Source organism: Oncorhynchus mykiss, chromosome 21 (assembly GCF_013265735.2).
Source record: "Oncorhynchus mykiss isolate Arlee chromosome 21, USDA_OmykA_1.1, whole genome shotgun sequence".
NCBI lineage: Eukaryota > Metazoa > Chordata > Actinopteri > Salmoniformes > Salmonidae > Oncorhynchus > Oncorhynchus mykiss.
This window is the reverse complement of record NC_048585.1, coordinates 53,348,159-53,367,674: the sequence shown is the minus strand read 5'-3', so window position 1 is coordinate 53,367,674 and position 19,516 is coordinate 53,348,159. Positions and strand designations below refer to the sequence as shown.

The 19,516-nt window shown below is 44.9% G+C and overlaps 1 protein-coding gene across 1 annotated transcript; it reads right to left on the bottom strand.

Moving 5' to 3' along the window:
- Positions 1–561: 561 nt before the first annotated feature.
- rab1ba (zRAB1B, member RAS oncogene family a) lies at positions 562–19,162 on the bottom strand. The gene is made up of 6 exons (XM_036958175.1): positions 18,828–19,162; positions 13,553–13,625; positions 13,333–13,428; positions 6,258–6,353; positions 5,900–6,031; positions 562–4,484 (listed from the first exon to the last, which is right to left on the bottom strand). The coding sequence occupies exons 1-6, from the start codon at positions 18,839–18,841 to the stop codon at positions 4,290–4,292; spliced, it is 606 nt and encodes a 201-aa protein (XP_036814070.1). The 5' UTR covers positions 18,842–19,162; the 3' UTR covers positions 562–4,289.
- Between the last annotated feature and the right edge of the window lie 354 nt (positions 19,163–19,516).

Sequence of the window (19,516 nt, the reverse complement as noted above, 5' to 3'; positions counted from 1 at the left end):
AAAGGCTCTACCAAAAAGACAACACCTTAACGTTAGTGCTAAGACGACTGCTGTATCTACTACCCTAAAGAATCACATCTACAAACAGATACTTTCTGTTAAACCTGCTCTCAGCCCTCGCATCGCTCTTCTAGACATTAATGCTATAGACTGGTTGGTAGCCGTGTTCTGCAGACAGTAAGCGTTCACTAACTCGTCAGTACACATTGGACATCAGTTTTTAGAGGCTGCAACTTTACGTTACTACATGGAGCTCTGAGCCGGGAGGCCGAGGCTGTGGGAGGCCGAGGCTGTGCCACCTTAACTCCAACTACCTGTCGAAGACCGACCGGGAAAGTCCAAGCCAGTTTCCGTTTTATCGATGAGTCGTAGGAGCAATTCAGAGAACATTGTTGTAATATATTGATTGGCTTAAAGAGGCCGATGGGAGTTCATATCCGGTCTGCATGCCAAAACCAGTCAGTCCATGCTACCCCTGAATGTTCAAGCACAGTCAAACTCACTCCGACCCAATGAACCAGAATCTAGGACTTATTCAAAGACCGTAACGTGACCATGATGACCGTAACGTGACCATGACATAACATGCTCAAACCCAATGGAATGCTCAACGCCAAACTGAACCAGGCTCAATGACCATATAACATGACCGTACAACACGCTTACATAGTTGTCGTTAAGAGTACGACCATTCTAGTCTGCTCTTCTCATAGTAATAAAGACATACAGGTCGAAGGTTAGAACAGTTACACTGCCTACTGCACCATGTCAGACTGGCAACACCAAGGGCTAACCAAGAGGACAAGATGGACGTGTCAAGGGCTAACCAAGAGGACAAGATGGACGTGTCAAGGGCTAACCAAGAGGACAAAATGGACGTGTCAAGGGCTAACCAAGAGGACGTGTCAAGGGCTAACCAAGAGGACAAGATGGACGTGTCAAGGGCTAACCAAGAGGACAAAATGGACGTGTCAAGGGCTAACCAAGAGGACGTGTCAAGGGCTAACCAAGAGGACAAGATGGACGTGTCAAGGGCTAACCAAGAGGACAAGATGGACGTGTCAAGGGCTAACCAAGAGGACGTGTCAAGGGCTAACCAAGAGGACGTGTCAAGGGCTAACCAAGAGGACAAGATGGACGTGTCAAGGGCTAACCAAGAGGACAAGATGGACGTGTCAAGGGCTAACCAAGAGGACGTGTCAAGGGCTAACCAAGAGGACGTGTCAAGGGCTAACCAAGAGGACGTGTCAAGGGCTAACCAAGAGGACGTGTCAAGGGCTAACCAAGAGGACAAGATGGACGTGTCAAGGGCTAACCAAGAGGACAAGATGGACGTGTCAAGGGCTAACCAAGAGGACGTGTCAAGGGCTAACCAAGAGGACGTGTCAAGGGCTAACCAAGAGGACGTGTCAAGGGCTAACCAAGAGGACGTGTCAAGGGCTAACCAAGAGGACGTGTCAAGGGCTAACCAAGAGGACGTGTCAAGGGCTAACCAAGAGGACGTGTCAAGGGCTAACCAAGAGGACAAGATGGACGTGTCAAGGGCTAACCAAGAGGACAAGATGGACGTGTCAAGGGCTAACCAAGAGGACGTGTCAAGGGCTAACCAAGAGGACAAGATGGACGTGTCAAGGGCTAACCAAGAGGACAAGATGGACGTGTCAAGGGCTAACCAAGAGGACGTGTCAAGGGCTAACCAAGAGGACGTGTCAAGGGCTAACCAAGAGGACGTGTCAAGGGCTAACCAAGAGGACAAGATGGACGTGTCCATTCCACAACAGGCTCACTGTAGTGCTGTAACGAGTCTGTGGGTCCAGTCCTGGCTAACAGTACGTCACTGCAATTTCAACCATTTTCCTAAAGTCCCGTTGTAAACCATGACTACTTCTACAGAAAAATGGATTGAAAACTGAGGTTGTAATAACGAACAAAAGGCCAATATTCTCTGTTGTCAAGAACACAAACGCTTAGAGGCCATATTAGTAGTATTAGCCGTACTGTAGTGCATTACATTAATCCAAAACTAGCGCTGGTTAAGGTCAGGGGTTGGTTAAGGTCAGGGGTTGGAGGGTTTTCTCCACTTTCCTGCTAGGTTCCATAGTTCCATAGGAATGCCTGAGAAATCACACACAGCCATGAGAACCATGAGGACAGACTGGGAAGGGAACGGCGCAGGGCAGGTTCCTGTAGAAGGGGGACTCAGTCAGGGCAGGTTCCTGTAGAAGGGGAACTCAGTCAGGACAGCCAGGCCCATTAACACACATTCTGATCAGCCAAACACACGCCATGTCTTAAGCTATATAGAGGCTACTGGAACTAGCTAGCAGTTGACAATGATGAAGATTGAAGAACACCATTCACGCACTGATCTAAAGAGAGGGGTAATGAGTTGGCTACGCTTCATAATGACCACACTAACTGACATGAAACCATGACAACCATAAAATAAATGCACTGTGGGACACGTGATGACAAATGGTGGATGGCAACACGGTCTGAGAAGTGGGCCATGGCCAAGGCATAAAGAACCTGTGGGGTGACATATTACAGAGGTTATGCACGCGGTCCGTATCCTTCAGTCCAGTGAGGCACAGGAGGGAACAGTAGCTTTCAGAGACAACTCCCCAACTCCCCCGACCAAACATCCCAACCCCCCGACCAAACAACATCCCAACCCACCCGACCAAACATCCCAACCCACCCGATAAAGAAAGTTGGACAACATTTCAAGCAATTTTTACAAGCTTTTTCGATTAGAAAAAAACTACAGAAAATACAAATATCAAATAATAAAATCATTGTAATAACAATAAAATAATATGAACCAATAATCTATGAATATGAAGAGAGAATATTGCAAATTTCTTGTTTCATATGTCCTGTTAATTAGTTGAATATCGCTTGCCCAAGCCCCGACATACTAATCTAGTACTACGTCATGCCCCGTTCTGTGTGTGTGTGTACACTGTCTGTTTATGTTGAAGAACCACCTTGGGCATACTGTAATATAGAGTCCTGACAACTTAAAAGACATACAAACATGACTTAAGCAGATCTCTAATATTTCTGTGTTTTTTTTGTTTGGTCTTTTTTTACATGTGAAATCCTAACAAGGAGTGATGTGAGCTAACTAACACCATACAGTATATTAAAGCACTCGAAAAAAACAAGAGTCTCTCTCACTCCATCCTCCCGTCTGCATGTAGAGGGATGAAGGGAAGGAGTGATTCCAAGTTCAACCAAAAGTTCTCCTGTTCTGTGTCGAATCAACCTAAAGCTCAGGCTCTACGTGGAGTCAGAGCGATCCTTCCCAGCACCCTCTTCTCCACACAGACAAAGTGTATGTCTCTCCCCTCTCTGCTGATGCCTTCCTTCAGAGTCCGGTCTATTCATTATATTTCTAAGATACCCGTATCCTAGATACCCGTATCCTCATCGATTAATATATTGGATGACTCAGTTGTTAGGACGCTGGTAGTGGTGCAGTCTGCCCCAACGCCAATTCAGTTCATACAATGGATGATGGATGGATGGATACATGGGTATAAATAGTGCATTAGTGTTACTATTGCATGTGGAACGTAGACCGTAGGCTAGATTGAAAACGTCACTCACTTGACACCTATAAACAGACTTAAGATGGTGACACGTAGTCATGACTACAAGGCACCCCAGCAGTCTGAGATAAAACAGGTCCAATACATAAATTACAGATTACTGTAGCACTCTAAACTGAATTTGCTATAGGACTTCCATTGGATAGCAATGACAGACATAGCCTAAAGGAAAGAGAACCTCACCTGTGACGACTTCCTGTGGGAGAATCACTCCGCCCCCTGTTGTCTGTCTGTCTGTGTGTGTGCGTGTGTGTGCGTGTGTGTATGTGTGTGTGTGTGTATGTGTGTGTGTAAACAGGAGAGGGAGAGAGATAAGCGCTCGCCGGAATCTAAAACCTAATCTTCTATCACCCAGTACTCCTCTAAGTCAATACCAATCTTTTCGCATATCTGTTTACGTTCCTGACTCATCGCTTGGAAAAAAAGAAAAAAAAGTTCTCAACCTAAACCCCACCTAACTTTTCTCTTTACTTTTTTGTGGGGAGATATGGTCTTAAAGTCAGTCCCCAGTTCTCACCCCTCAACTCCTCCCCTCCCTATCCAACCACCCATCCCGCGGCAAGAGTAAGAGAACGGGAGATGGGAGGGAGGCTGAGGGATTAAGAGGTGGAGGAAGTGAAGCCCAGAGCAGGGAGGGTGAAGAAGAGGAAAGCATCCAGAACAGAGTCCAGTTTAACAGCACCCCCCTCCAGACTGCCTGACAGGGGTGCTGTCGATCTTCAGGTTGGGCTTGTCCCCTCCAGCTGTGGCCCCGGGGCCCATCCTCTTCTTGATCTCAGCAGCCATGGTCATGAAGGCCTGCTCCACGTTGGTGGCGTTCTTGGCACTTGTTTCCAGGAAGGGGATGGCCAGGGAGTCAGCAAATTCCTGCAGGCGGCAAATAGGGACAGAATAGATAGGGGTCAAACGTAGGTATTTTATGTATGTGTGTGTGTGCGTGTGTGTGTGCGTACGTAACCTCTGCAAAAAAATAAACGTCCTCGCACAATCAACTGCGTTTATTTCCAGCAAACTTAACATGTGTAAATATGTGTATGAACATAACAAGATTCAACAACTGAGACATAAACTGAACAAGTTCCATAGACATGTGACTAACAGAAATTGAATAATGTGTCCCTGAACAAGGGGGGGGGGGGGGGGGGGGGGGTCAAAATGAAAAGTAACAGTGTGGCCACCAGCTGCATTAAGTACTGCAGTACATCTCCTCCTCATGGACTGCACCAGATGTGCCAGTTCTTGCTGTGAGATGTTACCCCACTCTTCCACCAAGGCACCTGCAAGTTCCCAACATTTCTGGGGGGAATGGTCCTTTCCCTCACCCTCCGATCCAACAGGTCCCAGACGTGCTCAATGGGATTGAGATCCGGGCTCTTCACTGGCCATGACAGAACAGTGACATTCCTGTCTTGCGGGAAATCACTCACAGAACGAGCAGTATGGCTGGTGGCATTGTCATGCTGGAGGGTCATGTCAGGATGAGCCTGCAGGAAGGGTACCACATGAGGGAGGAGGATGTCTTCCCTGTAACGCACAGCATTGAGATTGCCTGCAATGACAACAAGCTTAGTCCGATGATGCTGTGACACACCTCCCCAGACCATGACGGACCCTCCACCTCCAAACCGATCCCGCTCCTGAGTACAGGCCTCAGTGTAACGCTCATTCCTTCGACGATAAATGCGAATCCGACCATCACCCCCGGTGAGACAAAACCGCGACTCGTCAGTGAAGAGCACTTTTTGCCAGTCCTGTCTGGTCCAGCGACGGTGGGTTTGTGCCCATAGGCAACGTTGTTGTCGGTGATGTCTGGTGAGGACCTGCCTTACAGCAGGCCTACAAGCCCTCAGTCCAGCCTCTCTCAGCCTGTTGTATTGTTCATTAAAAAGCTGTATAACGGTTCAAAAATGTTGGTATTGTACACGTTAAATTGTCAAAAAGTACTGGCAGTATGGTGCGTAATTTTGTCTGTGAGTTTAATATGCACTAGTGGTGGGGAAATTATTTATACAGTTGCATATCACAATATTATATCTATGCTTTTGACTCAAAGTATCTTTAAAAAAAATCTGACCAATGAAAAAAAAAAGTTAAATGATCTAATATTATGCATTCGATCCCCTCAGGTATTACCACATTAAGGATGATATAGATTTAGAGAGATATTGAGCGCTCAAAACAAAGAAATTCAATAATTGATTTGTGTAGCCTGAAATCTCCTAAACACTATACATAGGGAGTGCATTTCATCTGGGATTGTAGGTGTTGTATGGTAGCTGTACCTTGGCTGTTGTGTAGTCCACTACTTTCTTGGTGGTGAGGTCACACTTGTTCCCCACCAGCAGCTTGTTGACGTTCTCGCTGGCGTAGCGATCGATCTCCTGCAGCCACTGCTTCACATTGTTGTACGACTCCTACAGAGCAGGACGGAGACACACAAGACAAAGCGTGAGATTAGTGACAGTGAATGGCTGCCTATCCTACAGGCATGTGAGAAACAGGTAGAGGGCTAATATGTCCATGCAAAAGACAACATTGTAGTATGTCAAAAGGACTTGGGAAGTACAGCATTTGATTAAGAATAGTTCAAACCCAGTAGGACTATGTCTAGCACAGATCGCCTCCGAACTAATGACCCACCTGATCTGTGACATCATAGACCACGATGATGCCGTGGGCGCCCCTGTAGTAACTGGAGGTGATGGTGCGGAACCTCTCCTGACCAGCAGTGTCCCACTGAGAGAGGGAGGGAGTGGAGAACGACAAAAGTGACATGGAGGGGAGAGAGAGGTGTTGAATGCCAACAAACAAAACAGACCAGGTTCATTTAAATGACTAAAAAACACACACTTGCCTGTCGTCACCCAAGTTCACATCATTCCTGTCCTGAAAGCATCTGGATTAGCACTAGGTATGTATGGTCAATAGAAAATCACACTAACATCTATAGTGCACCTCCTTGGATCTAAAGAGGCATGTTAGGAACAGAACGGGGTCCCTGTTGTTTAGCCTTAGGGTGAGTCGTTAAACTACAGAGCAAACACAGGAGGTAAAGCTAAGCAACATAACTAGGTTACTGAACCGTTTATCAAATCTAGTCAAGAAATGGTGTTGGAATAAAGGCGCGGGGAGTGGCGGTGGTGTTGGGAGTGGGCAGTGGTGGTGGGGGTGTTGGGAGTGGGCAGTGGTGGTGGGAGTGGGGAGTGGCGGTGGGAGTGGGGAGTGGCGGTGGTGTTGGGAGTGGGCAGTGGTGGTGGTGGTGTTGGGAGTGGGCAGTGGTGGTGGGAGTGGGGAGTGGCGGTGGGAGTGGGGAGTGGCGGTGGTGTTGGGAGTGGGCAGTGGTGGTGGGGGTGTTGGGAGTGGGCAGTGGTGGTGGGAGTGGGGAGTGGCGGTGGGAGTGGGGAGTGGCGGTGGTGTTGGGAGTGGGCAGTGGTGGTGGTGGTGTTGGGAGTGGGCAGTGGTGGTGGGGAGTGGTGGTGGTGTTGGGAGTGGGCAGTGGTGGTGGTGTTGGGAGTGGGCAGTGGTGGTGGTGTTGGGAGTAGGCAGTGGTGGTGGTGTTGGGAGTGGGCAGTGGTGGTGGTGTTGGGAGTGGGCAGTGGTGGTGGTGTTGGGAGTGGGCAGTGGTGGTGGTGTTGGGAGTGGGCAGTGGTGGTGGGAGTGGGGAGTGGGCAGTGGTGGTGGGAGTGGGGAGTGGGCAGTGGTGGTGGGAGTGGGCAGTGGTGGTGGTGTTGGGAGTGGGCAGTGGTGGTGGTGTTGGGAGTGGGCAGTGGTGGTGGTGTTGGGAGTGGGCAGTGGTGGTGGTGTTGGGAGTGGGCAGTGGTGGTGGTGTTGGGAGTAGGCAGTGGTGGTGGTGGTGGGAGTGGGGAGTGGTGGTGGTGGTGGGAGTGGGGAGTGGTGGTGGTGTTGGGAGTGGGCAGTGGTGGTGGTGTTGGGAGTGGGCAGTGGTGGTGGTGTTGGGAGTGGGCAGTGGTGGTGGTGGTGGGAGTGGGGAGTGGTGGTGGTGGGTGTGGGCAGTGGTGGTGGTGTTGGGAGTGGCAGTAATGGTGGTGTTGTTTTAATAAAATCAACGATACTTGTCTGATGCTTTAAGCTCACTGTTTGATGAAATACGACACAAATTACTCAAGAGGGAGCCAGAGATACAGATAACCAGAAGGAAAAAAAACCTAACCTGTCCCGACCATCCTCTTCCCGCTCCTACTGGCTTTCCCAGATTCTGTCATTACTCTCCGGAAGTTGCCGGTAAAAGGCTACACAAAGAGTCTGCAAACTGTCTCATGTGGAACGTCCATTTATCTTACCATTTCTACCAATCTGCACGCCCGTTATGGTTTTCATATGCATATAGTTTCATTTCATTTATAATAATGTCTTCATATCTCAAAATCATTGTCATGTGGTTAATCAAAATTATATCCAAACCTAAATGAAAATGATAAACATAAGTTACTTCTATTGCCAAATATGTAAAACTAGCCTATGAAGCAAACAAATAAACCCATTGCAGGTAGAAAATATCCTGATTAAAATAAATATGATATAAATCACATGGGCTAAAAATGGCCTGTCTGCAATGAACTTAAAACATTGTATCAACTATAAACTTGGGTCAGAACGGAAGCTCCTTGCAACATTGTCTAAAATATTCTGGGCCTTTACCGTGCCAGTGAGCTCGGGACAGACACACAGCTGTAGGCTACTTCGCACCTCTCTGATTCAGAGGGGTTAAATGTGGAAGACACATTTCAGTTGAACAACTGACTAGGTATCCCCCTTTCCCTTGTTTGCGCTTGGGATAAGAAGTAATCACGTAGGCCTATTGAATGAGGAACTATTGTAATTCTCAATGGATGTTAAAAACAGACTGTGTTTTGCTTGCTGTTAGAGGTGAAGAAAACATTACTTTGAGAAGCTCCACAGGTCATTAGCGGTGGTGCATTAAGCCAATCAGAAATACTATCAGATCCCCAAATGGGCACATTTATATGCCTACATTTGCGAGCATGCACGGTAGCCTATTGGCCAGCTTCTATGCGTAATCAGGAGCGCGTCCTTACTCAACATGGACAGGAGCGCTCCAAACAACAGACAATGACTAAATTGACAAAACTCGTAAATGGAATGAAATAATCCAAAAACAAGTTTCTCACAAATGTAGCATAGGTTGTGTGCTCTGTAAATAACATGTCCACTCCTCAATGAGAACGGTAAAAGACTAGAATAATAATATATTGAATGCATTAACAGACATTACCGTAACCAAACAAACATTGTAGATTAGAAATGAAAGGAATTAACAGTAAATGTACTACTGGTGATACTGTATGTAATGGGGAATTGATAGATACTAGCAATTAAACACAAACGATTCACACAATGAAGTTAAGAAACAATGAATGTGCACAAATTTGCGGGAGAGAGCGCATTCTGGAGAGATGTGCATAGCGCAGCCACACTCCCCTTCTTGAACTGTGCCTCCGCAGTGGATTAGTTCACTGAGATGGGTGCAAATAAGACAGGTGTGCCATAACAAATATATACAGTGGATTAGTTCACTGAGATGGGTGCAAATAAGACAGGTGTGCCATAACAAATATATACAGTGGATTAGTTCACTGAGATGGGTGCAAATAAGACAGGTGTGCCATAACAAAATATATACAGTGGATTAGTTCACTGAGATGGGTGCAAATAAGACAGGTGTGCCATAACAAAATATATACAGTGGATTAGTTCACTGAGATGGGTGCAAATAAGACAGGTGTGCCATAACAAAATATATACAGTGGATTAGTTCACTGAGATGGGTGCAAATAAGACAGGTGTGCCATAACAAAATATATACAGTGGATTAGTTCACTGAGATGGGTGCAAATAAGACAGGTGTGCCATAACAAATATATACAGTGGATTAGTTCACTGAGATGGGTGCAAATAAGACAGGTGTGCCATAACAAAATATATACAGTGGATTAGTTCACTGAGATGGGTGCAAATAAGACAGGTGTGCCATAACAAAATATATACAGTGGATTAGTTCACTGAGATGGGTGCAAATAAGACAGGTGTGCCATAACAAATATATACAGTGGATTAGTTCACTGAGATGGGTGCAAATAAGACAGGTGTGCCATAACAAAATATATACAGTGGATTAGTTCACTGAGATGGGTGCAAATAAGACAGGTGTGCCATAACAAAATATATACAGTGGATTAGTTCACTGAGATGGGTGCAAATAAGACAGGTGTGCCATAACAAATATATACAGTGGATTAGTTCACTGAGATGGGTGCAAATAAGACAGGTGTGCCATAACAAATATATACATTTGCAGCTGCTCGACACAACAAAAAATCTTGAACCAGACGAATAATTGGGGTCAGTGGTGGTAGTCACACTGTTGGTAGTGGTGGTGCGGTGATGTTGGTAGTAGAGGTCGACCGATTAATCGGAATGGCCGATTTAATTAGGGACGATTTCAAGTTTTCATAACAATCAGAAATCTGTATTTTTGGGTGCCGATTTTTTTTATACCTTTATTTAATTAGGCAAGTCAGTTAAGAACACATTCTTATTTTCAATGACGGCCTAGGAACGGTGGGTTAACAGCCTTTTTCAGGGGCAGAACGACAGATTTTCACCTTGTCAGCTCAGGGGATCTAATCTTGCAACCTTACAGTTAACTAGTCCAACGCTCTAACCACCTGCCTCTCATTGCACTCCACGAGGAGACTGCCTGTAACGAGAATGCAGTAAGAAGCCAAGGTAAGTTGCTAGCTAGCATTAAACTTATCTTATAAAAAACAATCAATCAATCATAATCACTAGTTGATGGTTGATGAGATTACTAGTTTATCTAGCGTGTCCTGTGTTGCATGTAATCGATGCAACGCTGGGGGATGATTTAACAAAAGCGCGTTTGCGAAAAAAGCACAATCGTTGGACGACTGTACCTAACCATAAATACCAATGCCTTTCTTAAAATCAATACACAGAAGTATATATTTTTAAACCTGCATATTTAGCTAAAAGAAATCCAGGTTAGCAGGCAATATTAACCAGGTGAAATTGTGTCATTTCTCTTGCGTTCATTGCACGCAGAGTCAGTGTATATGCAATAGTTTGGGCTGCCTGGCTCATTGCGAACTAATTTGCCAGAATTTTACATAATTATGACATAACATTGAAGGTTGTGCAATGTAACAAGAATATTTAGACTTAAGGATGCCACCCGTTAGATAAAATACCGAACGGTTCCGTATTTCACTGAAATAATAAAAGTTTGTTTTCGAAATGGTAGTTTCCGGATTCGACCATATTAATGACCAAAGGCTCGTATTTCTGTGTGTTATTATGTTATAATTAAGTCTGATTTGATAGAGCAGTCTGACTGAGCAGCAGCAGGCCCGTAATCATTCATTCAAACAGCACTTTTGTGCATTTTGCCAGCAGCTCCTCGCAAGCACAGCGCTGTTTATGACTTCAAGCCTTTCAGCCTAATGGCTGGTGTAACCAATGTGAAATGGCTAGCTAGTTAGCTGGGTACGCGCTAATAGCGTTTCAAACGTCACTCGCTCTGAGGAGTAGTTATTCCCCTTGCTCTGCAAGGGCCGCGACTTTTGTGGAGCGATGGGTAACGCTGCTTCGAGTGTGGCTGTTGTCGATGTGTTCCTGGTTTGAGGCGAGGAGAGGGACGGAAGCTATACTGTTACACTATACTGCAATACTATAGTGCCTATAGGAACATCCAATAGTCAAAGGTAAATGAAATACAAATGGTAGAGAGAGAAATAGTCCTATAAATACTATATTAACTACAACCTAAAAACCTCTTACCTTGGAATATTTAAGTCTCATGTTAAAAGGAAACACCAACTTTCATATGTTCTTATGTTCTGAGCAAGGAACTTAAGGAACGTTAGCTTTTTTACATGGCACACATTACTTTCTTCTCCAACACTTTGTTTTTGCATTATTCAAACCAAATTCAACATGTTTCATTATTTATTTGAGGCTAAATGGATTTTTAATGATGTATTATATTAAGTTAAAATAAGTGTTCATTTCGTATTGTTGTAATTGTCATTATTACAAATAAATAAATAAGTCAGATTAATCGGTATCTGCTTTTTTTGGTCCTCCAATAATAGGTATCGGCGTTGAAAAATCATAAATCGGTCGACTAGTTGGTAGTGGTAGAGGTGGTGGTGTTGGTAGAGGTGGTGGTAGTGGTGTTGGTAGAGGTGGTGGTAGTGGTAGTGGTGTTGGTAGAGGTGGTGGTAGTGGTGTTGGTAGAGGTGGTGGTAGTGGTAGAGGTGGTGGTAGTGGTAGAGGTGGTGGTAGTGGTAGAGGTGGTGGTAGTGGTAGAGGTGGTAGAGGTGTTGGTAGTGGTGATGGTGATGGTGTTGGTAGTGGTCTAGGTAGTGGTAGTGGTGTTGGTAGAGGTGGTGGTGGTGGTAGTGGTAGAGGTGGTGGTAGTGGTAGAGGTGGTGGTGTTGGTAGTGGTAGAGGTGTTGGTAGTGGTAGAGGTGTTGGTAGTGGTGTTGGTAGAGGTGTTGGTAGAGGTGGTGGTAGAGGTGGTGGTAGTGGTAGTGGTAGAGGTAGTGGTAGAGGTAATGGTAGTGGTAGAGGTGTTGGTAGTGGTAGAGGTGGTGGTAGTGGTAGAGGTGTTGGTAGTGGTGGTGGTAGAGGTGGTGGTAGTGGAGTTGGCAGTGGTGGTGGTAGTGGTAGAGGCGGTGGTGTGGTAGAGGTAGTGGTGTTGGTAGAGGTGGTGGTAGTGGTAGAGGTAGTGGTAGAGGTGGTGGTAGTGGAGTTGGCAGTGGTGGTGGTAGTGGTAGAGGCGGTGGTGTGGTAGAGGTAGTGGTGTTGGTAGAGGTGGTGGTAGAGGAGTTGGTAGTGGTGGTGGTAGAAGTAGTGGAGTTGGTAGTGGTGGTGGTAGAGGTGTTGGTTGTGGTGTTGGTAGTGGTAGAGGTGGTGGTAGGGGAGTTGGTAGTGGTGGAGGTAGAGGAGTTGGTAGTGGTGGTGATAGTGGTAGAGGTATTGGTTGTGGTGTTGGTAGTGGTAGAGGAGTTGGTAGTGGTGGTGGTAGAGGAGTTGGTAGTGGTGGTGGTAGAGGAGTTGGTCGTGGTGTTGGTGGTGGTAGAGGTGTTGGTGGTGGTAGAGGTGTTGGTAGAGGTAGAGGTGTTGGTAGAGGTGTTGGTCGTGTTGTTGATTGTGGTAGTGGTGTTGGTAGAGGAGTTGGTAGTGGTGGAGGTAGAGGTGTTGGTCGTGTTGTTGATCGTGGTAGTGGTGTTGGTAGAGGAGTTGGTAGTGGTGGTGGTAGAGGTAGAGGTGTTGATAGAGGTGTTGGTCGTGGTAGTGGTGTTGATAGTGGTAGAGGTGGTGGTAGAGGAGTTGGTAGTGGTGTTGGTCGTGGTAGTGGTGTTGGTGGTGGTAGAGGTGTTGGTGGTGGTAGAGGTGTTGGTGGTGGTAGAGGTAGAGGTGTTGGTAGAGGTGTTGGTAGAGGTGTTGGTCGTGTTGTTGATCGTGGTAGTGGTGTTGGTAGAGGAGTTGGTAGTGGTGGAGGTAGAGGTGTTGGTCGTGTTGTTGATCGTGGTAGTGGTGTTGGTAGAGGAGTTGGTAGTGGTGGTGGTAGAGGTAGAGGTGTTGGTCGTGGTGTTGGTCGTGGTAGTGGTGTTGATAGTGGTAGAGGTGGTCATTGTGTCAGACTCACAATCTGTAGTTTGATGGTCTTGCCGTCCAGCTCGATGGTGCGGATCTTGAAGTCTACACCGATGGTGCTGATGTAGCTCTCTGTGTAGGTGTCATCCTGGAGGCAGGGAAGAGAGAACAGTTAGACAGATCCAGGAAACTGCATTTTTGACAGAAGGCACCAGAACGCCACTTACTAAATAGCTGTGTACAGTAATAGTATATACAGTGAGTATACTTACAGCAAAGCGGAGCAGAAGACAGGACTTTCCCACACCGGAGTCACCAATAAGGAGGAGCTTGAACAGGTAGTCACTGAAATGAAAGCATCCAGCATTAGACCAAAGACTAGACATTATAAACACTGTTGCTACTTGACTCTAGTAATAAGCCCTACTACTGATGTCAAGTTGCATCAATTTATTCTATTTAGGATTAGTGTTGTCACGGTACCAAAGTGTTACTAACGATATGATAGAGTAGTATCGCAATACCACGGGAAGAAAAACATAATCAGTGGCCTAGTGTCCTGTTCGCCCCGTTCCCCGGACGGTTTTTTCCGTTTTCTAAATGGTTTACGCATGTGCTACGCAAAAACCTGTCACTGAAATTCACACTTCTCACTCAATACAAAACATTGAACCGTTCAGTGTATAATAATATATGGCATAGAATGGCTGATTTGCTCATATTTGCAAAGGCATATCTGTGATTTGGCTGGAGGAATGGGAGGAAGGATTATATCCTCAACAAAAATATAATCGCAACATGTAAAGTGTTTCATGTTTATCCATCTACCTGACCGGTGTGGCATATCAAGAAGCTGATTAAACAGCATGCTCATTACACAGATGCACCTTGTGCTGGATGCAATAAAAGGCAACTAGAATGTGCAGTTGTGTCACACAACACCACAGATGTCTCAAGTTGAGGGAGCGGAGCGTGCAATTGGCATGCTGACTGCAGGCATGTCCAACAGAGCTGTTGCCAGAGAATTGAATGCTCATTTCTCTACCATATTCCACCTCCAACGTCATTTTAGATAATTGGGCAGTACATCCAACTGGCCTCACAACCACAGCAACGTGATCACGGCAGACCAGGACCTCCACATCCGGCTTCTTCGCCTGTGGGATCGTCTGAGGAGGGGGGTTGCTGAGAAGTATTTTTTTCTGTAATAAAGCCCTTTTGTGGGGAAAAACTCATTCTGATTAGCTGGGCCTGGCTCCCAAATGGGTGGGCCTATGCACTCTCATGGCCACTGCCCAGCAAAGTGAAATGCATAGATTAGGGCCTAATTTATTTATTTCAATTGACTGATTTCCTTCTATGTACTATAACTAAGTAAAATCTTTGAAATTGTTGCGTTTATATTTTCATTCAGTATACATGCATAATGATCTACATGTTATTGTAGCAGTAAGGGGAAAACACAACATGAAACCTTCTTTACCCTTCAGTTAACAGACACACACACTTTCCCTCTGTTCCGCACACCCTCCCTGGTCTCCCTTTCTCATAAACACACACCACTCTCTCTCCAACAAATACACACACACTGCTACCAATTTTTAAGACGTTAGGAACCAAACAGAATTTAAAGAGCACTTGTAAGAAATAGATTTTTGAAATAGTTATTAGGCCTATATGAATCCTACTTTTTGAAATACATCTCAAGACAGCAGAGCCTTGTCCTTTTTTTCCTGGGCAAATCAAATGTGCCTAGACCTACTGTCAGCTAGCTAGGTAACATAACTGAACAACGTTGTTTGTGAAATTATATAAAATGTGTGCTAAATCCCAATAGGTAATATGAGTCTTATTTGAACCGTTTAGGCTAGAGACAAGACCTCTGGTAATATGGGTCATATTTGAACAGTTTAGGCTAGAGACAAGACCTCTGGTAATATGGGTCATATTTGAACTGTTTAGGCTAGAGACAAGACCTCTGGTAATATGGGTCATATTTGAACATTTTAGGCTAGAGACAAGACCTCTGGTAATATGGGTCATATTTGAACCGTTTAGGCTAGAGACAAGACCTCTGGTAATATGGGTCATATTTGAACAGTTTAGGCTAGAGACAAGACCTCTGGTAATATGGGTCATATTTGAACCGTTTAGGCTAGAGACAAGACCTCTGGTAATATGGGTCATATTTGAACCGTTTAGGCTAGAGACAAGACCTCTGGTAATATGGGTCATATTTGAACCGTTTAGGCTAGAGACAAGACCTCTGGTAATATGGGTCATATTTGAACAGTTTAGGCTAGAGACAAGACCTCTGGTAATATGGGTCATATTTGAACAGTTTAGGCTAGAGACAAGACCTCTGGTAATATGGGTCATATTTGAACCGTTTAGGCTAGAGACAAGACCTCTGGTAATATGGGTCATATTTGAACCGTTTAGGCTAGAGACAAGACCTCTGGTAATATGGGTCATATTTGAACAGTTTAGGCTAGAGACAAGACCTCTGGTAATATGGGTCATATTTGAACAGTTTAGGCTAGAGACAAGACCTCTGGTAATATGGGTCATATTTGAACCGTTTAGGCTAGAGACAAGACCTCTGGTAATATGGGTCATATTTGAACCGTTTAGGCTAGAGACAAGACCTCTGGTAATATGAGTCTTATTTGAACAGTTTAGGCTAGAGACAAGACCTCTGGTAATATGAGTCATATTTGAACAGTTTAGGCTAGAGACAAGACCTCTGGTAATATGAGTCATATTTGAACAGTTTAGGCTAGAGACAAGACCTCTGGTAATATGGGTCATATTTGAACAGTTTAGGCTAGAGACAAGACCTCTGGTAATATGGGTCATATTTGAACCGTTTAGGCTAGAGACAAGACCTCTGGTAATATGGGTCATATTTGAACAGTTTAGGCTAGAGACAAGACCTCTGGTAATATGGGTCATATTTGAACCGTTTAGGCTAGAGACAAGACCTCTGGTAATATGGGTAATATTTGAACAGTTTAGGCTAGAGACAATACCTCTGGTAATATGGGTCATATTTGAACAGTTTAGGCTAGAGACAAGACCTCTGGTAATATGGGTCATATTTGAACCGTTTAGGCTAGAGACAAGACCTCTGGTAATATGGGTCATATTTGAACCGTTTAGGCTAGAGACAAGACCTCTGGTAATATGGGTCATATTTGAACCGTTTAGGCTAGAGACAAGACCTCTGGTAATATGGGTCATATTTGAACAGTTTAGGCTAGAGACAAGACCTCTGGTAATATGGGTCATATTTGAACAGTTTAGGCTAGAGACAAGACCTCTGGTAATATGGGTCATATTTGAACCGTTTAGGCTAGAGACAAGACCTCTGGTAATATGGGTCATATTTGAACAGTTTAGGCTAGAGACAAGACCTCTGGTAATATGAGTCTTATTTGAACAGTTTAGGCTAGAGACAAGACCTCTGGTAATATGAGTCATATTTGAACAGTTTAGGCTAGAGACAAGCCGTTTTCTTTGCTGTAAAGGTGCATGCCTGTCGCGAACGGTGCTCCAGTTTCCCTCTCTGACACACAGAGGCGGCATGACAGTGAACTTGCAAAGTCTCCACAGGCTGGTGAGTGCTCTTGGTTATAACAGGCGATTAAATTATACAATGTATCAACATTGCACACTCTGCACGCTGCTCCAATGTAACAAATGTACAACTAACAGAAGACTCATCAGGGTCTGTATCCCTGCTAAATTATACTTAAAAAACTGATGGAAAAATAGATGCGCATGAAGAGAGGATGGAGAGAAGCAGGTGAGTGAGGGCTGGCAGAGGATGTAGCTCGATGATTACAGCTGCCACATGTGATATGCGCATGAAAGTGAAATGGATATTATTGGACCTGCGCATTCAAGGAGACTAATGGCTTTTTCTTAAATTCAACTGAATTTATCAACAAAAAGGACTTTATAAACATCTTATAACAGGCGCCAGCAGGTTCTTTCGGTCGGTAGTATCATATGAAACGGTATTCTAAAATGTTGGTATCATAAGTTGAATTATGTTTTGGTACCGTAATATTGCAGTGGTACTAAAGAAAGTGTGGAGAAAGACTGCCGAGGCAAGAAATGATCACATCATGGTGATACCAATATTAATTTGTGTTCAAGCAACTACTTTTACATAGGGCATTTAGCTGTGCCTCTGGCTGTACACAGAACTAAATGTTTAATATTATGCTGAGCAACTATCATCATGACTGCCATTACTGCCGTTACACACGGTATGTACTCCCAAATCCACCTTCGGCCAAGTATGGCTAGCTGCAGTCCAATATGGCGACCGGAGTATGGGCGAGTGGGTGTTTCGAAAGGAGTGGGTGTATGGAAAACGAATCAGCAGTCACTCAATTAGCCCGTGTCAGCTGACATTTTATAGATTGGTAAATTAGTCTAGCGGCCAACTATCTAAACCAATTGATCATCAGTTATATTAAAAACTGCAAACATCTGCCTCCACCCTATGGAAAAATGTGTAGAATTATGTTCTCTTCACTGTCAAGAGGGGGGCTGCTAAAATGTTTTGCCTTCAAGGTGGGGGGTATCAATGTGGGTATGCAGACCCATGAGCCACTGGCCCCTCATGATGAGTTCCGTTTTTTTGTGGCCCCCACCCCCATCAAAATTTCCCAACCCTGGTCTAATCTATGGCAGAGCGCTTTTGACACACCCACACTCTGGTCTCCTTACGAGGCTCCTTCTCCCTTCAGCACCTCCGATAAAAATCACTCATTACTGCCGCGCACAGGTCGACTGATCCAGCAGCACTACAGTATCGCGAAATAATATTATTTTTATTTAGACCTTTTTTTTTTAAAAAGTACATAACGTTGGCAACGGCAGTAATGACGATAGTTGTTCGGCGAAATTGCATATTCTGGTGAGTACCTAAAGGAATTGACATAACGTTTGCACAGCTGGTCAATGGGACTTTGAATTGAAGGATCCTGTGCGTCAGAGCAGATCTCGTCTCCTCAAGCCCATATACTCTGGCTCAGTAGCACCTAAGTTTTGGCCCGAACATTAACATAGTTATTATTAGCTAGTTAGCTACATTACATTACAAAGAACCTTCACAGAACTGTGAGTGTGTCTTTCTGACAAAGCGATCTCAGATCTCACCTGCTACTGTAACTACTGCACCGGGGTGACGTTTAAGCACAACGTCCTAATTCTCCGGTCACCACCGCACCAAGCATTTCAGGGCCACACACAAGTGACAGATGTTTAAGGGACAAGAAAGCTAGCTGTATTTGTTGACAATGCGTAACGTTATATCAATGACGTGATGCCTAGCTAGCTATGTGTATGTAAAACATTATGCTAGCTAGCGTTGGTTGGCACGGGAAAGAGATCAGCTGACGCTAGCTAGCTGAATAGCTACATACCGCTCGAAACTCATGTTATGGAACTGCCCGCACCAAACAATAGCTTGTTTGATAATTCATGTACCGTTACAGTAAAATATATTAGTGGGTCGGCGGGTCTACTCACTATTCTGGATTCATGATTTGACTGATGTTCGGGATGTGTTTTTCTTTCGGCGATTTGACTGTTCCTCCTCTCACTCACAAGCAAAATATGACTTGTAGGTCTGGATATCCGAAGCACTTGAATGTCTATTTCACCGTCTTTTTTTTAACCTAACCTTGTCCTTCTTGGGTGTCTAATCGTTATGAGGCTATATAACGTTTAAAGACATTCCTATTTTCTTCTGATTTGACAGGTTTATTTGATCCTTTTGATTTCTTTCTGTGTCCGCTCCTCGCTAGAAGTACAAGATGGCTGCGCAGGTGCGGCAGTGACATCAAATGATGTGGCACTACAGACAAATCTAGAACGGGTCTGATGATGGGAGTTGTAGTTTAAAGTCTACTTCCGCGTTCAAAACAACTAGGAACTCGGAAATCTCCGACTTTAGTGCGATTAAGACAACTAGGAACTCGGAAATCTCCGACTTTAGTGCAATCAAGACAACTGGGAACAACGGGGAACTCGAAACAATTTTTTTGCTCCAACTCAGTATTCCAAGTCGGGCACTCAGACCTTTTTTTTTTGCTCCGACTTTCCGACCTAAAGATCACTGACGTCATGATTTGACCTCGTTTCTATTCGAGTTCCCAGTTGTCATGAATACACCATACCTGGACATGGTGACACCGCAGACTTTCTAAGCCCAAAGG